Below are 15,653 nucleotides of genomic sequence, written 5' to 3'. Positions count from 1 at the left end.
TATCAGGCATGCTTAAATATAAATTATTCTCTTTTAAAACATTTATTATATTTATTTGTTGTGAGTGTATGTGTCTGGGTGTATGCCTCCCACAGTGCACATGCAGAGGTCAGAGGACAACTTATTCAAGCAAGTTCAGCTCTCTACCATGTGGGATCTGGGGACTAAACTCAAGAGTCAACAGGCCCTGAATTCATCTAACTAAAACTACTTGCCAAGTTTAAGGATGTAATGAACCAGTCCAACATTTTGAAAACTGGTAAAGAACCAAAGTATAGCACAGGGAAAAAAAAATTGTGTTTTTCTCCATACAAACAGAAACTTTTGGAAATCAAGTAGTAAGTGAAAAAAAATCTAGCTTTTAAAATAACAGTATCTGTCTAAAAATAGAAGAAAATCATTTTGGCTCACTCAAGGTAATGTTTTTTTTTGTTTTTTTGTTGTTTTTTTTTTGGTTTTTTGAGACAGGGTTTCTCTGTGTAGCTTTGCGCCTTTCCTGGAACTCACTTGGCAGCCCAGGCTGGCCTCGAACTCACAGAGATCCGCCTGGCTCTGCCTCCCGAGTGCTGGGATTAAAGGCGTGCGCCACCACCGCCCGGCTTTCAAGTTTATGTTTTAAAAAGAAAAAAGAAAGCCATATAATCAATCTTCACCAAAGGATTAGCCAGAACCTGTGCATTAGAAGGTTCTGCAGCAACAGACAAGTTTCTCTACATGCCCTGTTCAGCAGAACAGACATTAGCTATATACATGTAGCTATCGACCAGCATTTGAACTGTACTGTAACTAAAGAATTAGACCAGCAGTTCTCAAGCTGTGGGTCACAACCCCTTTGGAGGTCAAATGACCCCTTTCACAAGGGTTGCCTAAGACCATTAAGAAACAGAGATATTTACATTACTATTCATAACAGTAGCAAAATTATAGTTATGAAGTAGCAATGAAATAATTTCATGGATTGATTAGGGCCACCACAACATGAGGGTCTTTAGGAAGGTTGCAAACTACTGACATACTTTTTCTATGTAGCTAATGGTAAGCAGAGAAGACAATCTATTTCTACATCTAACTACCAATTTAAAAAAAATGTCTAAGGGCAGAAAAATAGTATACATTACAATATATTCATCAGAGTCTAGACTAAGAAAATTCATTCGCCAATAAATAAATCACAGGTTCAAGAGATGATAAACATGAATTAAAACAGACATAAAAGACAACAACCAAATTCTGTAAGTTACATGGCTCTTCAAACAAAAGGAAAGGCTGGGTGTGGTACAATCCAAGCACTTGAGAGACTATAGAAGGAGTACTGCTGAGCTGGCAAGTTTTATGCCAACTTGACACAAACTGAGTGATTTGGGAAGAGGAAGGCTCAAGTGAGAATACCCCCACCAGGCAGGCCTGTGGGCAGGCCTGTAGTGCATTTTTTAAATTAGTGATTGATGTGGAAGGGCTCAGACCACTGTCAGTGGCGCTATTCCCAGGAAGGTGGTCCAGAGGTGCATAAGACATCAGGCTGAGCCCTAGGAAACAGGCCAGTAAGCAGCACTGCTCCATGACCTCGGCTTCAGGTCCTGCCTCCACACTGCTTGCTACCTTACTCCTTCCTGACTTCCCCCAGTGATGGAGGGTGACCTAAGAGTTGTAAACTGCAACAAACCCTTCTCTCCAGAAGTTCTTTTTGGTCATGGTTATTTACCACAGCAACAGAAATCCTAACTAAGACAACTGTCATGAGTTCAATAACATCTTAAATTATAAGATTAAGCCCCTAATCTCAAAAATCTGGAAGAAGGAAGAAGAAAAAAGAAAAGGATGGAGAAAAAAGAGGGAAAGGAGAAAGGAAGGGAAGGATGAAGGGATTGAGTTAGAAGGGAGGAAGACAGAACGCAATACAACTGAAAATGTGACTGTCAGTTGGTTATTAAGAATTAAAGATATACTTGTTCTGTGTGCATGTGCACACCTATTTGTGTGTGACCCAGCAGTACACATGTACATGGAGGACAGAGGACAACATCAAGTGTCATTTCTCTGTTGCAATGGATCTCTCACTGGGATCAGAGGCTTGCTACCTAGCAAATAAATCCTCCCCAGTACTGGGAATATAAACACATACCACAAGGCCTTGCTTTTTTTTTTTCCTAAATGTGAGCATTGAAATCAAACTTGGGGGGGGGGGGGGGGTCTTTACACTTGCCACAATTATTTTACAGACTGAGCTAATCTGTAAGCATAATGATGGTATCATCCTGGTTTGTATGTCTGTATGTGGGTTTTTTTTGGGGGGAGGGGGGCAATAGAATACTTGAGATTGAACTCTACGGCCTGGTAAGACACACCAAGCAAATACTCTACCACTAAGCTGTATCAGCAACCCTCTTTTTCTTTTTTAAAATTTTGAAACAGGTTCTCACTTGCCCAGAGACTTTGAACTTCTTAAAATTCTCCTGCCTCAAATACTTAGAGTAGATGGGATTACATGTCCATGCTTTGTTTGGAATGAAGTACTTCACTTAAGATATGTTGAAAAATTCATGAAATAATGTAAAGCTTGGGATTTAAGAATAGAGGGAAAGCCAGGTATGATGGCCCACACCTTTAATCCCAGCACTCATGAGGCAGAGGCAGAGGCAGAGGCAGGTGGATCTCTGGGAGTTTGAGGCCAGTCTGGTCTACACATGGAGTTCCGGGACAGCCAAGGCTACACAAGGAAACACTGTTTTGAAGAACTAAAAAGGAAAAAGGAAAGTAAAAAACAGAGGGAATTAGTTAAGGCTATGATTAAATGTTTGGATATGAGTTTAAAATTATTGCAGCCAAGTGATGAGCAAATGGAGGATCATTTTATTACTAAATCAAGTTTTACAGATCCTTTAAACTTGACATAGTTTTTTTTCTAATAAATTGATATGATTCTTAATAAAACATTATCATGACACTGTCTGTAATTAATGGATCTTCATCATAATAGGAAAAGAAGTTAAATGCACCATACTTGCTATCAAAATAATGAAGACTAACCTGAACGATAATTTCATAATCTATTAAAAACATATGTACTTACCATTGGGGTTAAATAAGCGACAGCTTTTTAGAGAGGTTTCATAACCAACTACTAGTTCTTCTACGATTGCCACCTAAAGTACAAATATGAGCACATTTTAATGAAACAAAGTTATTGCTCTTGTGCAAAATGTGTTCCTTATATAAGGACTAAACAAATATTCCAAACATATCCCCTCCCTTTATGAGTACTTTAACCTCTAGACAAAAACCTAAAAAGTCTCAGCCAGGCAGTGGTGGCATACCAATTTAATCCCAGCCTTCATGAGGCAGAGGCAAGCGGATCTTTGTGAGTTTAATCCCAACCTGGTATACAGATTGAAGTCCAGGACAGCCAAGGCTATACTGAGACACCTTGTCTTTAAAAATAAAATAAGACAAATAAAAAAATCTAAAAATGAAGGTCCAATCTCCTAAAGCCTTACTACTAAGTTCCTTTCCCTGACAGAAAGTAAAACATCTACTAAACCAGCAGTCAGTGAATGTTGGACAAAGGCAATGCTACAGATAACTCAGATCTAAATTAACTTTTGATCTTAAAACATATAAAGAATACCAACAGTTATAATCTGTTATGATCAAGAACTAAGTGCCATAACCTAGCATGGCAGCACATGCATGTAAATGCCAGCATGTAGGAGGGGAAGGCAGAAGGATTCACTACCATTATGATCAAGGTCAGTCCCAACTATGTAGCAAGCATGAAACTTGAGACATTAAGTCTGGCCTCAAATAAATAACAAGAATTAAATACTATGTGAAAAGGGCATTTTCCTAATTGGTAAATGAACTCTTTACAAAATCCAGGAGAAACATCACTACTCTAAAGCCCAGCAAAATGGAGTGCTTAAAGTCCAGGAAAATACCTGTCTGTCCAGATTGTACTTTCTCCTAAATTTTAACTACTTCCTCAGAGGCATGAAGTACCTCTATTTCATTAATTCCCTAATTTAAGCAGAGCACAGTAGCAGATGTCTGTAGTCCTATTCAAGTGTCTGAGACAAGAGGATCAAATGAGCCCGGAAATTTGAGCCAGCTTGGGCAACATAGCACAATACCCACACCAAATCTAAAAAAAATAAAATAAAAAACAAAACAAAACAAACAAACAAAAAACCAGGATTTATTTATTTGATTTTCATTACTAAAGAAACTCTCTTAAATGGCCCACAAACGGATTATTGCTGTTCTCCTTGTGAGTGGACTACAAGCATGGAAGGGCCACAGCCAGGTTACTCTAGTATACCTGTGCTCTCCTCCCAAGTTAGGATAGACACTTGTACCAAGATGCAGTATGTCATCCCCAAACTGTTTGAATTAGGTGCATTTAGTAACAACTGAACTATCATAATTCAGAATTTAATCCAGTATTAGGTAAACTTAGTAAAAGTAAAACTTTATTTCTCTAAGTTGGATACTATTAAAAGACTAGAAGAGAATTATAAAACATAGGACTGTAGACTTAAGACTGCTGCGCAAACCATTCTCACTACTCCAAACTGGAATAGGTTAGATTTTACGGGTGTGACCGACGGGAAGGAAAAGAGAAAGGAGTGGCAGTAAATGCACATTGTGTGTCATACATGCTGAATTTCTTTCACCTTTCCAGTTCTTTTCAATGTCTTTCATGTTCTTAACTCAGTATTCAAAAAAATAATTTATTTTATTTTATGTGCACTGGTGCCAGGGTGTCAGACCCCTGGAACAGAAGTTACAGACAGTTGTGAGCTGCCATGTGGGTGCTGGGAATTGAACCTGGGTCCTCTGGAAGAGCAGCCAGTGCTCTTAACCACTGAGTCATCTCTCCAGCCCAAACCCAATATATCTTGATGACACTGTTCTTGCAAGGAAGCAATCAACATAAAGATTAAAATGCCCTCTTAAAAAGCACTTGAAGGCTGGGGTGGGGGCAGGGGGTGGGGGGCAGGGGGTGGGGTGGGGTAGGGTGGCGCACACGCCTTTAGTGCCACAGGGACAGGTGGATAGATCTCTGAGAGTTAGAGGCCAGCCTGGTTTACAGAGGGACTTCCAGGATAGTCAGAGCTGTTAAAAAACCGAAAGAAAAAAAAAAGAAAAAGAAAAAAAAATTCTTCTGAAGAACTTTTTTATTGAATAAAAAATGGTGGGTTACAAGGTTAAAATTTAGTTTCAAGAAAAAGGAAAAAAAATCACTTCTGACAATAAAAATGAGTTAGAAAAAAATGTTAGTATGAGCTAAAGGGAAGAAAAGAAAGCAAATACTGAAGTCACTAAAGCACCAAAGAGCAAACAGATTACAAAGGAGAAAGGTCTAGAAGCATTCCCATTGCAGGCCAAGAGACTGACAGGTTCACAAGACAGGTAGTACTGGGCCCAGGTAATGGAGAGCACAGAGAACATCGGTTGACTTTACCTTCTCTTTATCTCTGTATAACGACCTCAAAGTATTGAAGACAGGTGGACAACCCTTACTGAAATTCATCCTTAGGAATCTATCCAAACACTCCTTAAACTTCTCTCCTGGAAGAGAAAGATTCTGTTGACAACTCTTAACAATGCATACATTAGCCTTCATAAACACACATATTCATACTTAAATCATGATAGCATTTTCTTTCCTTTGCAATTAATCTACTTACCAGATAAAAAGTTTAACGGCAGCCTTCTTGGCACCAGTCCTCTGGGATATTTAGTCCAGGCCTCCTCATATATTTTTAGCCGTTCTAACATATTAGCTGTAGACCAAAAAAATAAATAAATAAAAAAGAGAGAGAGAAAAAAAAAACTTTCTTTCTGTTTGTAATTACAAATTGCATATTTATGTAATTCAATATTGCATATTGAGGCCAGCCTGGTCTAACATAGCAAATTTAAAACCAATCAGAGCTACATAGCAAGACTGGTCTCAAACAGAAAAATAAAAGGGAAAGTTGTACAAGAAAATTATGTGTAACCTTGCCAATTAAATATAACAATCATTTTAAAGTATTTCCAATTGTTTTCATACTTTAAATACCCATTAGCCATACAAAGTAAATAATTTAAATTCTCAGGACGTGGTTGTAAGAACCTGAGTTCCTGTCCATGGCTTCTCTGTTCTGAGTTTTTCCTGTGATTTATTTGGAACATTTGTACCTGTCCCTTATTTCCATGTCTTCATACTTTGTTTTCTTTTACTCTCAGCACAAAGCCATTTGTTAGTTTAATCTTCCATGACCCTAATTTCCCTTTGTCTGATGTGGTTTCTGTCCTAACAGATCTGTTCAGATCTTTATTTCAGGAACAAAGGGATGGTCTGTGATCTAGAATTTTCCAAATTGAGATCCCAGCATCCACTTCAGGCAGCTATGTTTCATGGCTCTAATTCCTTCTATCTTAGATTCCTCCATTATCTACACGGAATGATGATGTTCCTATGAAAGTATAAGTTCCCAGTTAAAGTTATCACCAGCAAGGTTTCTCCTGAATGTATCAATAACATCAGAAATGGCCCACTATACCAGCCTTAAGAGGAATTGAGTCAAACCAGATTGTGTGGGTGAAGTTTTCTGATGTGTTTGTTTTTCAAGACAAGGTTTCTCTGTGTAGCCCTGCTTGTCACTCTGTAGTCCAGGCTGGCCTCAAACTCAGATTCACCTGCCTCTTCCTTCTAAAACGTGGGATCAAAGGCATGCACTACCACACTCAGCTCATGTTTTCTATCTCATTATCATTTCTATGCTCAGTATTTGGAATAACTGGTTCTCCAATTACCTGTACCCAATAGTGCATGCTGAAGTCACTCAGCTGGCAGTTTAGATGCCTCTACACCTTTCTTCCTTTTTGTACTTTTTAGACTTTACCTGTTTTCTTCCCTGTGTGTCAGCTTCTGCTTTAAGGAGTGCAGGTTATGCAAAGCTGTTGCTGATACAGTGATTTGTTTTAGCCCATTCATGGGAGAGAGCAAGAGATGGAAATTTAACACATCTTCTCACAAAACCATGCTGCACGTGAAGCATGACAACATTTAAACGGATGTAGAAGCTGCCCTGCCTGCTACAGCCACAGCTGACCAAAGATTCTGCTTGTCTCTATCCTCAGAGATAGGTCCATTACAGTAAGGACAAATTTACACTTCCCTTTTATGATTTCAAAGCTACTACACATTTATCATTTTTTTCAGAAGTTATTTCTGGCTGGGTATGATGGCGCATGCTTTTAATATCAGTACTCTGAATGCAGGGGCAGGTGATCCCTGAATCTGAGGCCAGCCAGGGAGACACAGTAAGATCTTTTTCAAGAAATAAGTTATTTCAAATCATTTCTTTCTTTCTTTCTTTGAAGACAAGGCCTCACTACATCACCCTTGCTAGCCTAAAAATCACTATGTAGACAGTCTATCCTCAAATTCACAGAGATCTGTCTGCCTCTGCCTCCTAAGGTATGTGTTATTGTGCCTGGCAGTTTTTTCTTTTTTTAACTAAAAAATTTATGGAGCTGGAGAATGGCTCTATGGTTAAGAGCACTGGATGCTCTTCCAGAAGACCTGGCCTTGATTTCAAGCAAGCTCACAATCATTTGTAATCCCAGTCCAAGGGGGCCTGATGACTTCTGGCCACCATGGATATCAGGCATATTAAAAGTGGTACACATACATGCATGTAGGCAAATCACTCTTATACATAAAAATTTAAACTTATGGCATTTACTTATTTGAGTGTGGTGTGTGTTGGGGGGTGGGAGCACACACATTTTGAGGTCACAGGTTGGGAGTCAAGTCTCTTCTACCATGTGGATCCCAGGTATCAAGCTCAGATCACATTAGGCTTGATGATAAGTACCTTTACCCACTGAGTCATCTCACTGGCCATTTTCAAACAATTCTATCATCTTGTAAAAGTAGATTTCAGAATATTCTCAATCTTTTATATGACTGAGAAGTATACTTATACATTTAGATTTTGGACCTACTGTTTCATTGTTATTTCTGGGTATCAGTATATAAAATCTGACCTTGCAACTACTTTTTCAACCCAGGCTGGCTTCAAACTCAAGATTCTCCTACCTCATCCTCTCAAGTACAGAGGTTGTAAGCATGAACTAACAAAATCTAGCATGTTAGACTTGAACCAATTTCTGCTTCTTTTTGTTTGTTTAGTTTTCTTGAGACATAGTCTCACTATGTAGCCCTGGAATTCACTTCCTAGGTGCCGATTAAAGAACTGTCTGGCTCCAGATTCTGTACAGCCTTAACCACTGTTTTTTTGGTTGCCCTTTACAAAGCGTTAATAAAACATACATTAAGAAAAGGATGAAGAAGAAAAAAAAAAAAAAGCTGGGCTGTGGTGGTGCATGCCTTTAATCTCAGCATTCAGGAAGCAGAGGCAGGAAAATGTCTGAGTTTGAGGTCAGCCTGGTCTACAGAGTGAGTTCCAGGACAGCCAGGACAACACAGAGAAACTGTCTCAAAAAAGACAAAAAAGAAAAAAGAAAAGAATAAAAACAGTGACTATAAGGACGCTACCTGGCTTCAGTGCTTTCTCTAAGCCTTTGTAATAGGCCCAGTTTTCAGGGTTCCGTTCTTGTAATCCTCTATAAACATCAGCAGCATCTTCCAAACGACACAGCTGCAACAGAAGTTCCCCTATTTAACAAAAAGACAATAATTAAAATACCCAAGGAAATTTTCCCACAAAATTTCTCTTTAAAGTCTGGTTTTGAATTAATGTTTGACAGTGGACAGTGTTCTTCTGAGTTCCCAGAGTCCCTATCCTGCTTTGAATGATCAAGTAAGTCACTACTGTTTTCAGTATTTTTTTTTTTTTTTTTTTTTTTTTTTTTTTTTTTTTTTTTTGGTTTTTCTCTGTGTAGCTTTGCGCCTTTCCTGGAACTCACTTGGTAGCCCAGGCTGGCCTCGAACTCACAGAGATCCGCCAGCCTCTGCCTCCCGAGTGCTGGGATTAAAGGCGTGCGCCACCACTGCCCGGCTATTTTCAGTATTTTAAAGCAGATATAACTTAAGTAAATTTGTGAAGGGTCTTTCAGAGTGTTGTAAAAATTAAGACTTTGAACCTTAACATGTGGCTGGGTTCTCAAAGTAAATCTGACAATAATTAAAGATATTTTGTTTGCTCTTCTAACAAGACAAAGCTCTGAATACTGTAAAACACCCAACAATGCACTCAAGAGACATTCAGTCTTAAGAAGCCAAGCCAGAACACCAACAGAACAGCTGGAAAGGCTAACCTATCACAACATAAAAGGACCTGGTCTCAAATCAATCAATCAACCAACCAACCAACCAACAAATGAGTAAGAACTATAAAGCTCTCTTTTTCTCAGCCTAGGAATAAATGGTAGCATTTGGAGACATTTATTTAAGGACCTACCTCTTCTATCACAAAAGAATACAAACCGTGTTCCTTTCCATCTAGAATTTATGGTTTTTCTATTTTTTCAAAGAAATTCAGATAAACCATAAAGAGATCTGGGAATTCTTTCTCTTTTAGTTTATTTTTGTTGTTGAATTTTTTTGTTTTGGGGGGGTTTTTGTTTTTGGGGGGAGGAGGGGGTCCAGTTGAGACAGGATTTTGCTGTAGAATCCAGGCTAGCCTCAAACTCCTGATCCTGCCTTAGTCCCTTCAGTGTAGGATTGTAGGAGTGCACCACTACATTCAGCTTCCTCTACATATTTTAGTAAGGACTAATTTATAAATATATAATACTGGTAATAAAATCTGGCATACAGTACTTACACTGTAATTTTTCCAATGAGTTATTTCTAAAATAGTTAATCTTGTTTTATAAAATTACAACTGTCTCCTGTGTTTTGACCAAATTTTATAGTGATTTCTTTTCCTTTTTTTGCAGTACTAGGAATTCAAACTCAAGGCCTCATACATGCTAGGCTAGTACTCTACATCTGAGCTATATCCCCAGCCCTGTATTATCAATACAAGGGTTCTTTACAGAGTGAATGTTCACACTGGGTGTTAGCCTAACCCTGTAGTCTCAATTACTCCCAGCTAGAGAATAAGGACCACTGAGCCCAGGGGTTTGAGACCAGCCAAGAGGACAAAGCATAGCCCCCTTTAAAGACAATGAAAAATCAAAAACAAAAACACTTTACCAAAGTCATTTTATTAAATGAATTTTTGTGGATTTTTCTCCTCAATCAACAATGTTCATTTAATGTATATTTTCCTACATCACAAATTATTCAAAATGCATGAATGATACACATATTTCCCCATCAACAAACTGAATTATATGCAACTGTCAGCAGCAACTATGAATTTTCAGCCCACTCTTGGCTATAATTAAAAGTTACAGTTTTTAAAATACCTTTGGTTTCTTCTACAGCAAGTTTATCACAAATCTGCTTTTCATAAGTACAAAGATGTTCCAAGGCTTCTCTATAGAGACCTGCTTCCCGAAGAACTTGATTTTGATATAAAAGGAGTTCACTATACTCATAATCCACTTTATCAGGAGATGTCTGCATGTAGATACAAGGAATGCTAACAATAAGAATTTTATTTTTGCATTAGAAAATTATTTACACACCCCAAACAAAAAGATAATACCTTGTTAACAGCAATACTTTTAAAATTCCTAAATATCTGTTTATGAAATGTTAATAAAAGCTTATAATAAATTGAAATATAATAACCCACAAGTTCAGATATACAATAAATAAACGGAAAGAGGGAAATCTGTTAGCAATAGAATGCAAATTAAAAAAAATCTAGAAAAAAATGGTGTAGTCAGAGAATCCCTACTTCATAGCCCAATTTTAACAGCTGAGCCACACAGTGAATGCTAAAGGCTAGTGGTCAAAATCTGATGACAGATGAGCTGTTTGGTCTTAGGTTGTTTGTAAATAAAAAGTAAAACAAGTTTAAAGTTGCAAATACCATCCTAACAGCAATAAAATGGAATGGATAAATTATATACCAGTTGATGTGCTGAACTGAGAAACAACCATCTTCTCTGTGGATTTCTGTGAGAAGTGCAGTTTTAACTAACAATGAGGGAAGGCAAACAAATCCAAACTAAGGAATGTTCCAAAAACATTACTGCATGCTCAGCAAAATAATTAATAGCAGAAAATACAAATCCTTCTTATTTATTTATTTGTATTATGTGCACTGGTGTTTTGCCATGGGTGTTGGATCCCCTGGAACTGGAATTACAGACAAGTGTGAGCTGTCATGTAGGTGCTGGGAATTGAACCCAGGTCCTCTGGAAGAGCAATCAGTGCTCTTAACCACTGAGGCATCTCTCCAGCCCCAGAAAATACAAATTATTTAAAATTATTTCATATAGACTCCAGAGAAATGATCACTACATGACAATTATGCCTCCAAACCAGACAATGGAATTGAAAAAAAATTGTTAGAAAGAAAATAATTAAGACCATTTTCACTATGTACCACAGCTTAAAAATAACTCTAATTTTGATAATCTGTGATACCATCTGCAGTTATAACAATTACAATAATTCTTAGGAGCACTGTGAAGTATGTAAAGAGTATGTCTGTAATCATTAAGCACAGATATTAACTGTAAACATTTTAAATTACATGTACCACACGTGTTTACCATTAAATACAGGTGATTCCTATAGATTTTCTACTGCTCTTTTAACAGTTCAAACAGTGAACAGTTTGAAGCTATTTCCAAATAAAATGTTAGCTAAACTAGATAAACTTCTTTCTTTTAGTTATACTTAAAAATCAGACACAATAAACTAGCTTGTTATTACCTGCTGTGTTTTCCTAAATTCTTCTAAAATTTTTGCTGCCATTTCATAGTCTTCTAATAAATGGTAAGCAATAGCATAACCAATCCATGATGCTCTCTGGGCAGGTCGAAGCTGAAGCAACTGGTATCTTGTTTCCTTCACGGGGTAGAAAAAACAGAACATATGCTTAGGTTTACAGTTAAAGCAAACACTTCTCCATTGACTAGCACACAAGGCCCCGAGTTTAATCCTCAGGGCCCTAAGAAAACAAAAGATCATATTAATTTGCTTCACAAATATTCCTTCTGTTAACACAATTCTGGTAACGATTTTAGAAAAATTTCAACATCTAATATTATATAGCTGTATAGAGACAAATAAATACTTTGAAGCCTCCTGTTCTAATCTTATGGTATTTTTCTTAACTTGATACCAGATATCCTTCTTATTTCCTGATCTCCTCAGCAAAAGCAGCAAATGAAATTCTTTAGAAAGTTCACCCCAAGTGTTTAATTAAGGCATGTAAAGAAAGCAGCTTGGCGAGCACTACCATGAAGAAATAGAATATTAAAGAGGAAATAATAAACCTACTACTGATTTAAGGGTTAGACAGAAGCTACTAAACTGTATTAAATCTCAATGAATATAAAGAGACAAACAAAAAAATTTAAAACTTACTTTACAAAAAGTAACGAAAGACTATAGTTATAAAATACTAATAGCAACATTCTACCTGAGTATTAATGTTTAACAAAATAAGTAACAACATACACAGTACTCCTACTCTATCTCAAAATGATTTGTTTTTAAGATCTAACTGTTCCAATCACTGGTGTAATCACTAAGGGGGGCACAGTTAGTTCAATTTCTTTCAAAAAATGGAAAGAAAAATTTCCTTACCAGAATATATTAAATGTTCTAAGTGACAAGATTTTTCTCTTGTGATAAAGTAGAAAATAACTATTTTACTTACCCTATAACCCTCAAGATCTCGCATTTGAATCTGTAGTAGGGAAAGATCTCTTAAGATCTGAAGATTGTCCTTGTCCCATTTCAGTGCATTTCTGTAGCACTTAATGGCTTCATCGTATTTCTTGTCTGACCTCTGAAGAAGGCCATAAACATGCCAACCTAAAGGAACTTAGTTAAGGATGTAACCTAGATGTCAAGAAATACTATTCTCAGACAGGTATGAAAGCACATGACTTAAATCTCAGCACTCAGGAAGCAAAGAGAGACAGACTTCTGTTGAGTTTTAGGTCAGCCAGGGGTACATAGTGAAACCTTTCAAACAACAACAAAAAAAAATGTTTTACACATACACACCAAACAATCTCCCAAGAAATCTGAAAAGCTAACATTTGTAAATTTCTGAATGTAAATGGGGACACAGGGAAAGAATACACAGATAAAAGAGAATTTAACAAACAGAAAAGAACACAGCATTTGAAGCCAGACAATTAGGTCTAACCTGCTTTATTAACACTATAACCTCAAAGAAATTAGCTTTATTTTGTTTCTCATTTACAAAATGTAAATAAAAATATCTACACAGCAGAGCAAAACAAGGATAACTAACTGAAATAATATTCATGAAAGTACTCACTGGCTGACACAAAGCAAACACCAAGTAAATGTAAGGAACAATCTTTAGCATTGAAAGGAAAGGGAAGAACTAGGCCATGATGTATTTATTATATGACATCCTGAAGGGCTTTCCTTTGGCTAAAAGGTCTTTCGGATAATGCTTCTACATGGCACAAAGTTCCCAAAACTCAATCACATATAAAACCAAAACACTAACTTAAAAAAGAATTGATACAAATTCTCAATAACTGGGGTTTATTTCCTACATTCAGAGATCTTATAGTTTATTAAAGGAAATAGATAAGCAAGGAAACTGACAGTTGGTTATAAGAATATTATATAGCCGGGCATGATGATACATGCCTTTAATCCCAGCATTCAGGAAGCAGAGGTAGGCAGATCTCTGAGTTCAAGGACAGCCTGGCCTACAGAGTTGCAGCAGAGCTGAGGCGACACAGAGAAACCCTATTGAGAGAGAGAGGGGAGGGGGTCTCATCTAGTATAAGCCCTTTTTACTGTATCACTATAGTCGCTCAATCCTACTACCCCTTTGGTCTTTTTTTTAATTCTATCTTCTACTCTTAAAACCCAAAAAATAAAAACCAAAATAATGTGTCTTTTAATCCTTTCTCCTAAACAGGCTATCATCTTTAAGGAGTTTAACTTTCCTAGAAAGTTCGTCAGAGAACTAGAGAGGCGGCTCAGTGATTTAGAGCACTTGTTGATCTTGCAGTGGACCTGGGTTCATTTCCCAGCACCTATGTGGTGGCTCACATCATTAGTAACTCCAGTTCCAGAGGATCTGACACCCTCTTCTGGCTCCCAAGGGCACCAGGCAGGCATGTGGTGTAAATGCATACATGCAGGCAAAAGACTCATACACATAAAAATTAATCTAAAAAATAGTAATTTAAGTGAGCTACATCTACTGTGAGTAAGTAAACCCAGAGCAGAATGGGAGGGTATCTACAACTATACGGCTGAGCCCTGGCTTACCTCTCTAGTCCCTGATCACACTCTTCTTGACACACTTCTGCTTTGCAGGACTAGTGGTACTTCTTTGAACAAGCCATGTTTTATATACACTCAAAATGTTCTAGCTAGGTATCTAGTACTTTCCTTTAACAGACTATTTACTTCACCTGTACTATCCTAATAGACTGTTAAACATATATGAAAATGTGCTAAATGACTCAGCTCTTAAATCATGCCAGCCCACAAAACAAGTACAGGAATCCATATTAGAGACTGAAAACTACCAAAATACATTTTTCCCTTTGTTTTCCCTCATACATTTCTACTCAAATACAGCTCTTATCAACCCCTTAACACAAATTTTAACACAAATATATAACACAATTTTGTTATATATTTCAACATTAAGTCGCCACAACCACTAGAATATGAATATCCCCATTTCACAAATGAGGAAACTGAGTCCTAATATAACAGAAGAGGCTGAGTAGGGCTTCGGTCTAAGTGAAGTTCATCAATATAGTATAGGTTCTTTAATATTCCTTATAGTATAGCCTCTCTAAAGTTACGATCAGGGGTGAATGAAATCACTGTCTTCGACCATTCAGTCTGCTAGAACAAAATACCTTACTTAAACTGGGTAATATATCAACAGAAGAAATCTGCTGTTCATACTACTTCTGAATATCCATTATCTAGTGAGTCTTGCTCTCTCCTTCATAGATGGTATATGCTAACTGTATCCTCATGTGGCAAAGGGGCTTTTATATGAAAGTACACCCTACTCACTTTTTAAACAACCCTACCTCCTAATACCATCACTCCAGTGACTAGGCTTCAACATGTGAATTTAGAGGGATATAAATATTCAAGCCATAGCAATGGCCCCTCCCAAAATAAGAAGAGCTTCCACAAATACAGTGTATCGCACATGTATTGTTAAAATGCAGTGGTTATATGAAAAAAAGCTCCCTGAATCATGACAGTTGTTTTCAGTTTAAGAAAAAAAAACCACTTCCTCATGGTAAGAGGGATCTACATTTCTTGACTCAGTTTGCATTCTTATATCAAAACAGCTACTCAATCTTTAAATACTTTTCAAAAGGATACACACATGACTCTTCAAGTCATTTCTCAAACCTCTGCGAACCAATTCATAAGCTTCTTCCTTTTTTCCCAGACAGTTCAACGTTAATCCTTTCATAGCCAGAGTTTCTGGTTTAATAACAAAGAAAAAAAAAAGAAGGTAGAAGAAAGTAATCAATAAGAAATAGCTATAATCTCAAAAACAACCAGCACAAACATTTCAAGATTAATA

The 15,653-nt window shown here is 37.1% G+C and overlaps 1 protein-coding gene across 1 annotated transcript in view; it reads right to left on the bottom strand.

The window, feature by feature from the left end:
* The window catches only part of Naa15 (N-alpha-acetyltransferase 15, NatA auxiliary subunit), a 73,416-nt gene that overhangs the window by 26,946 nt on the left and 30,817 nt on the right, over positions 1–15,653 (bottom strand). The window contains exons 3-10 of the mRNA XM_052730087.1: positions 15,446–15,550; positions 12,747–12,904; positions 11,795–11,929; positions 10,372–10,525; positions 8,552–8,671; positions 5,688–5,783; positions 5,462–5,568; positions 3,071–3,143 (exon numbers count right to left, since the gene is read on the bottom strand). Of these exons, the coding sequence (XP_052586047.1) occupies positions 3,071–3,143; positions 5,462–5,568; positions 5,688–5,783; positions 8,552–8,671; positions 10,372–10,525; positions 11,795–11,929; positions 12,747–12,904; positions 15,446–15,550 (948 nt within the window). The remainder of the gene's footprint in view (positions 1–3,070; positions 3,144–5,461; positions 5,569–5,687; positions 5,784–8,551; positions 8,672–10,371; positions 10,526–11,794; positions 11,930–12,746; positions 12,905–15,445; positions 15,551–15,653) is intronic.

The sequence above is a fragment of the Peromyscus californicus genome, unplaced genomic scaffold (genome assembly GCF_007827085.1).
Source record: "Peromyscus californicus insignis strain IS unplaced genomic scaffold, ASM782708v3 Scaffold_9__1_contigs__length_137607984, whole genome shotgun sequence".
NCBI classification, from domain to species: Eukaryota; Metazoa; Chordata; class Mammalia; order Rodentia; family Cricetidae; genus Peromyscus; species Peromyscus californicus.
Note: the sequence above shows the minus strand (reverse complement) of the source record. Positions and strands in the feature narration are given on the sequence as shown.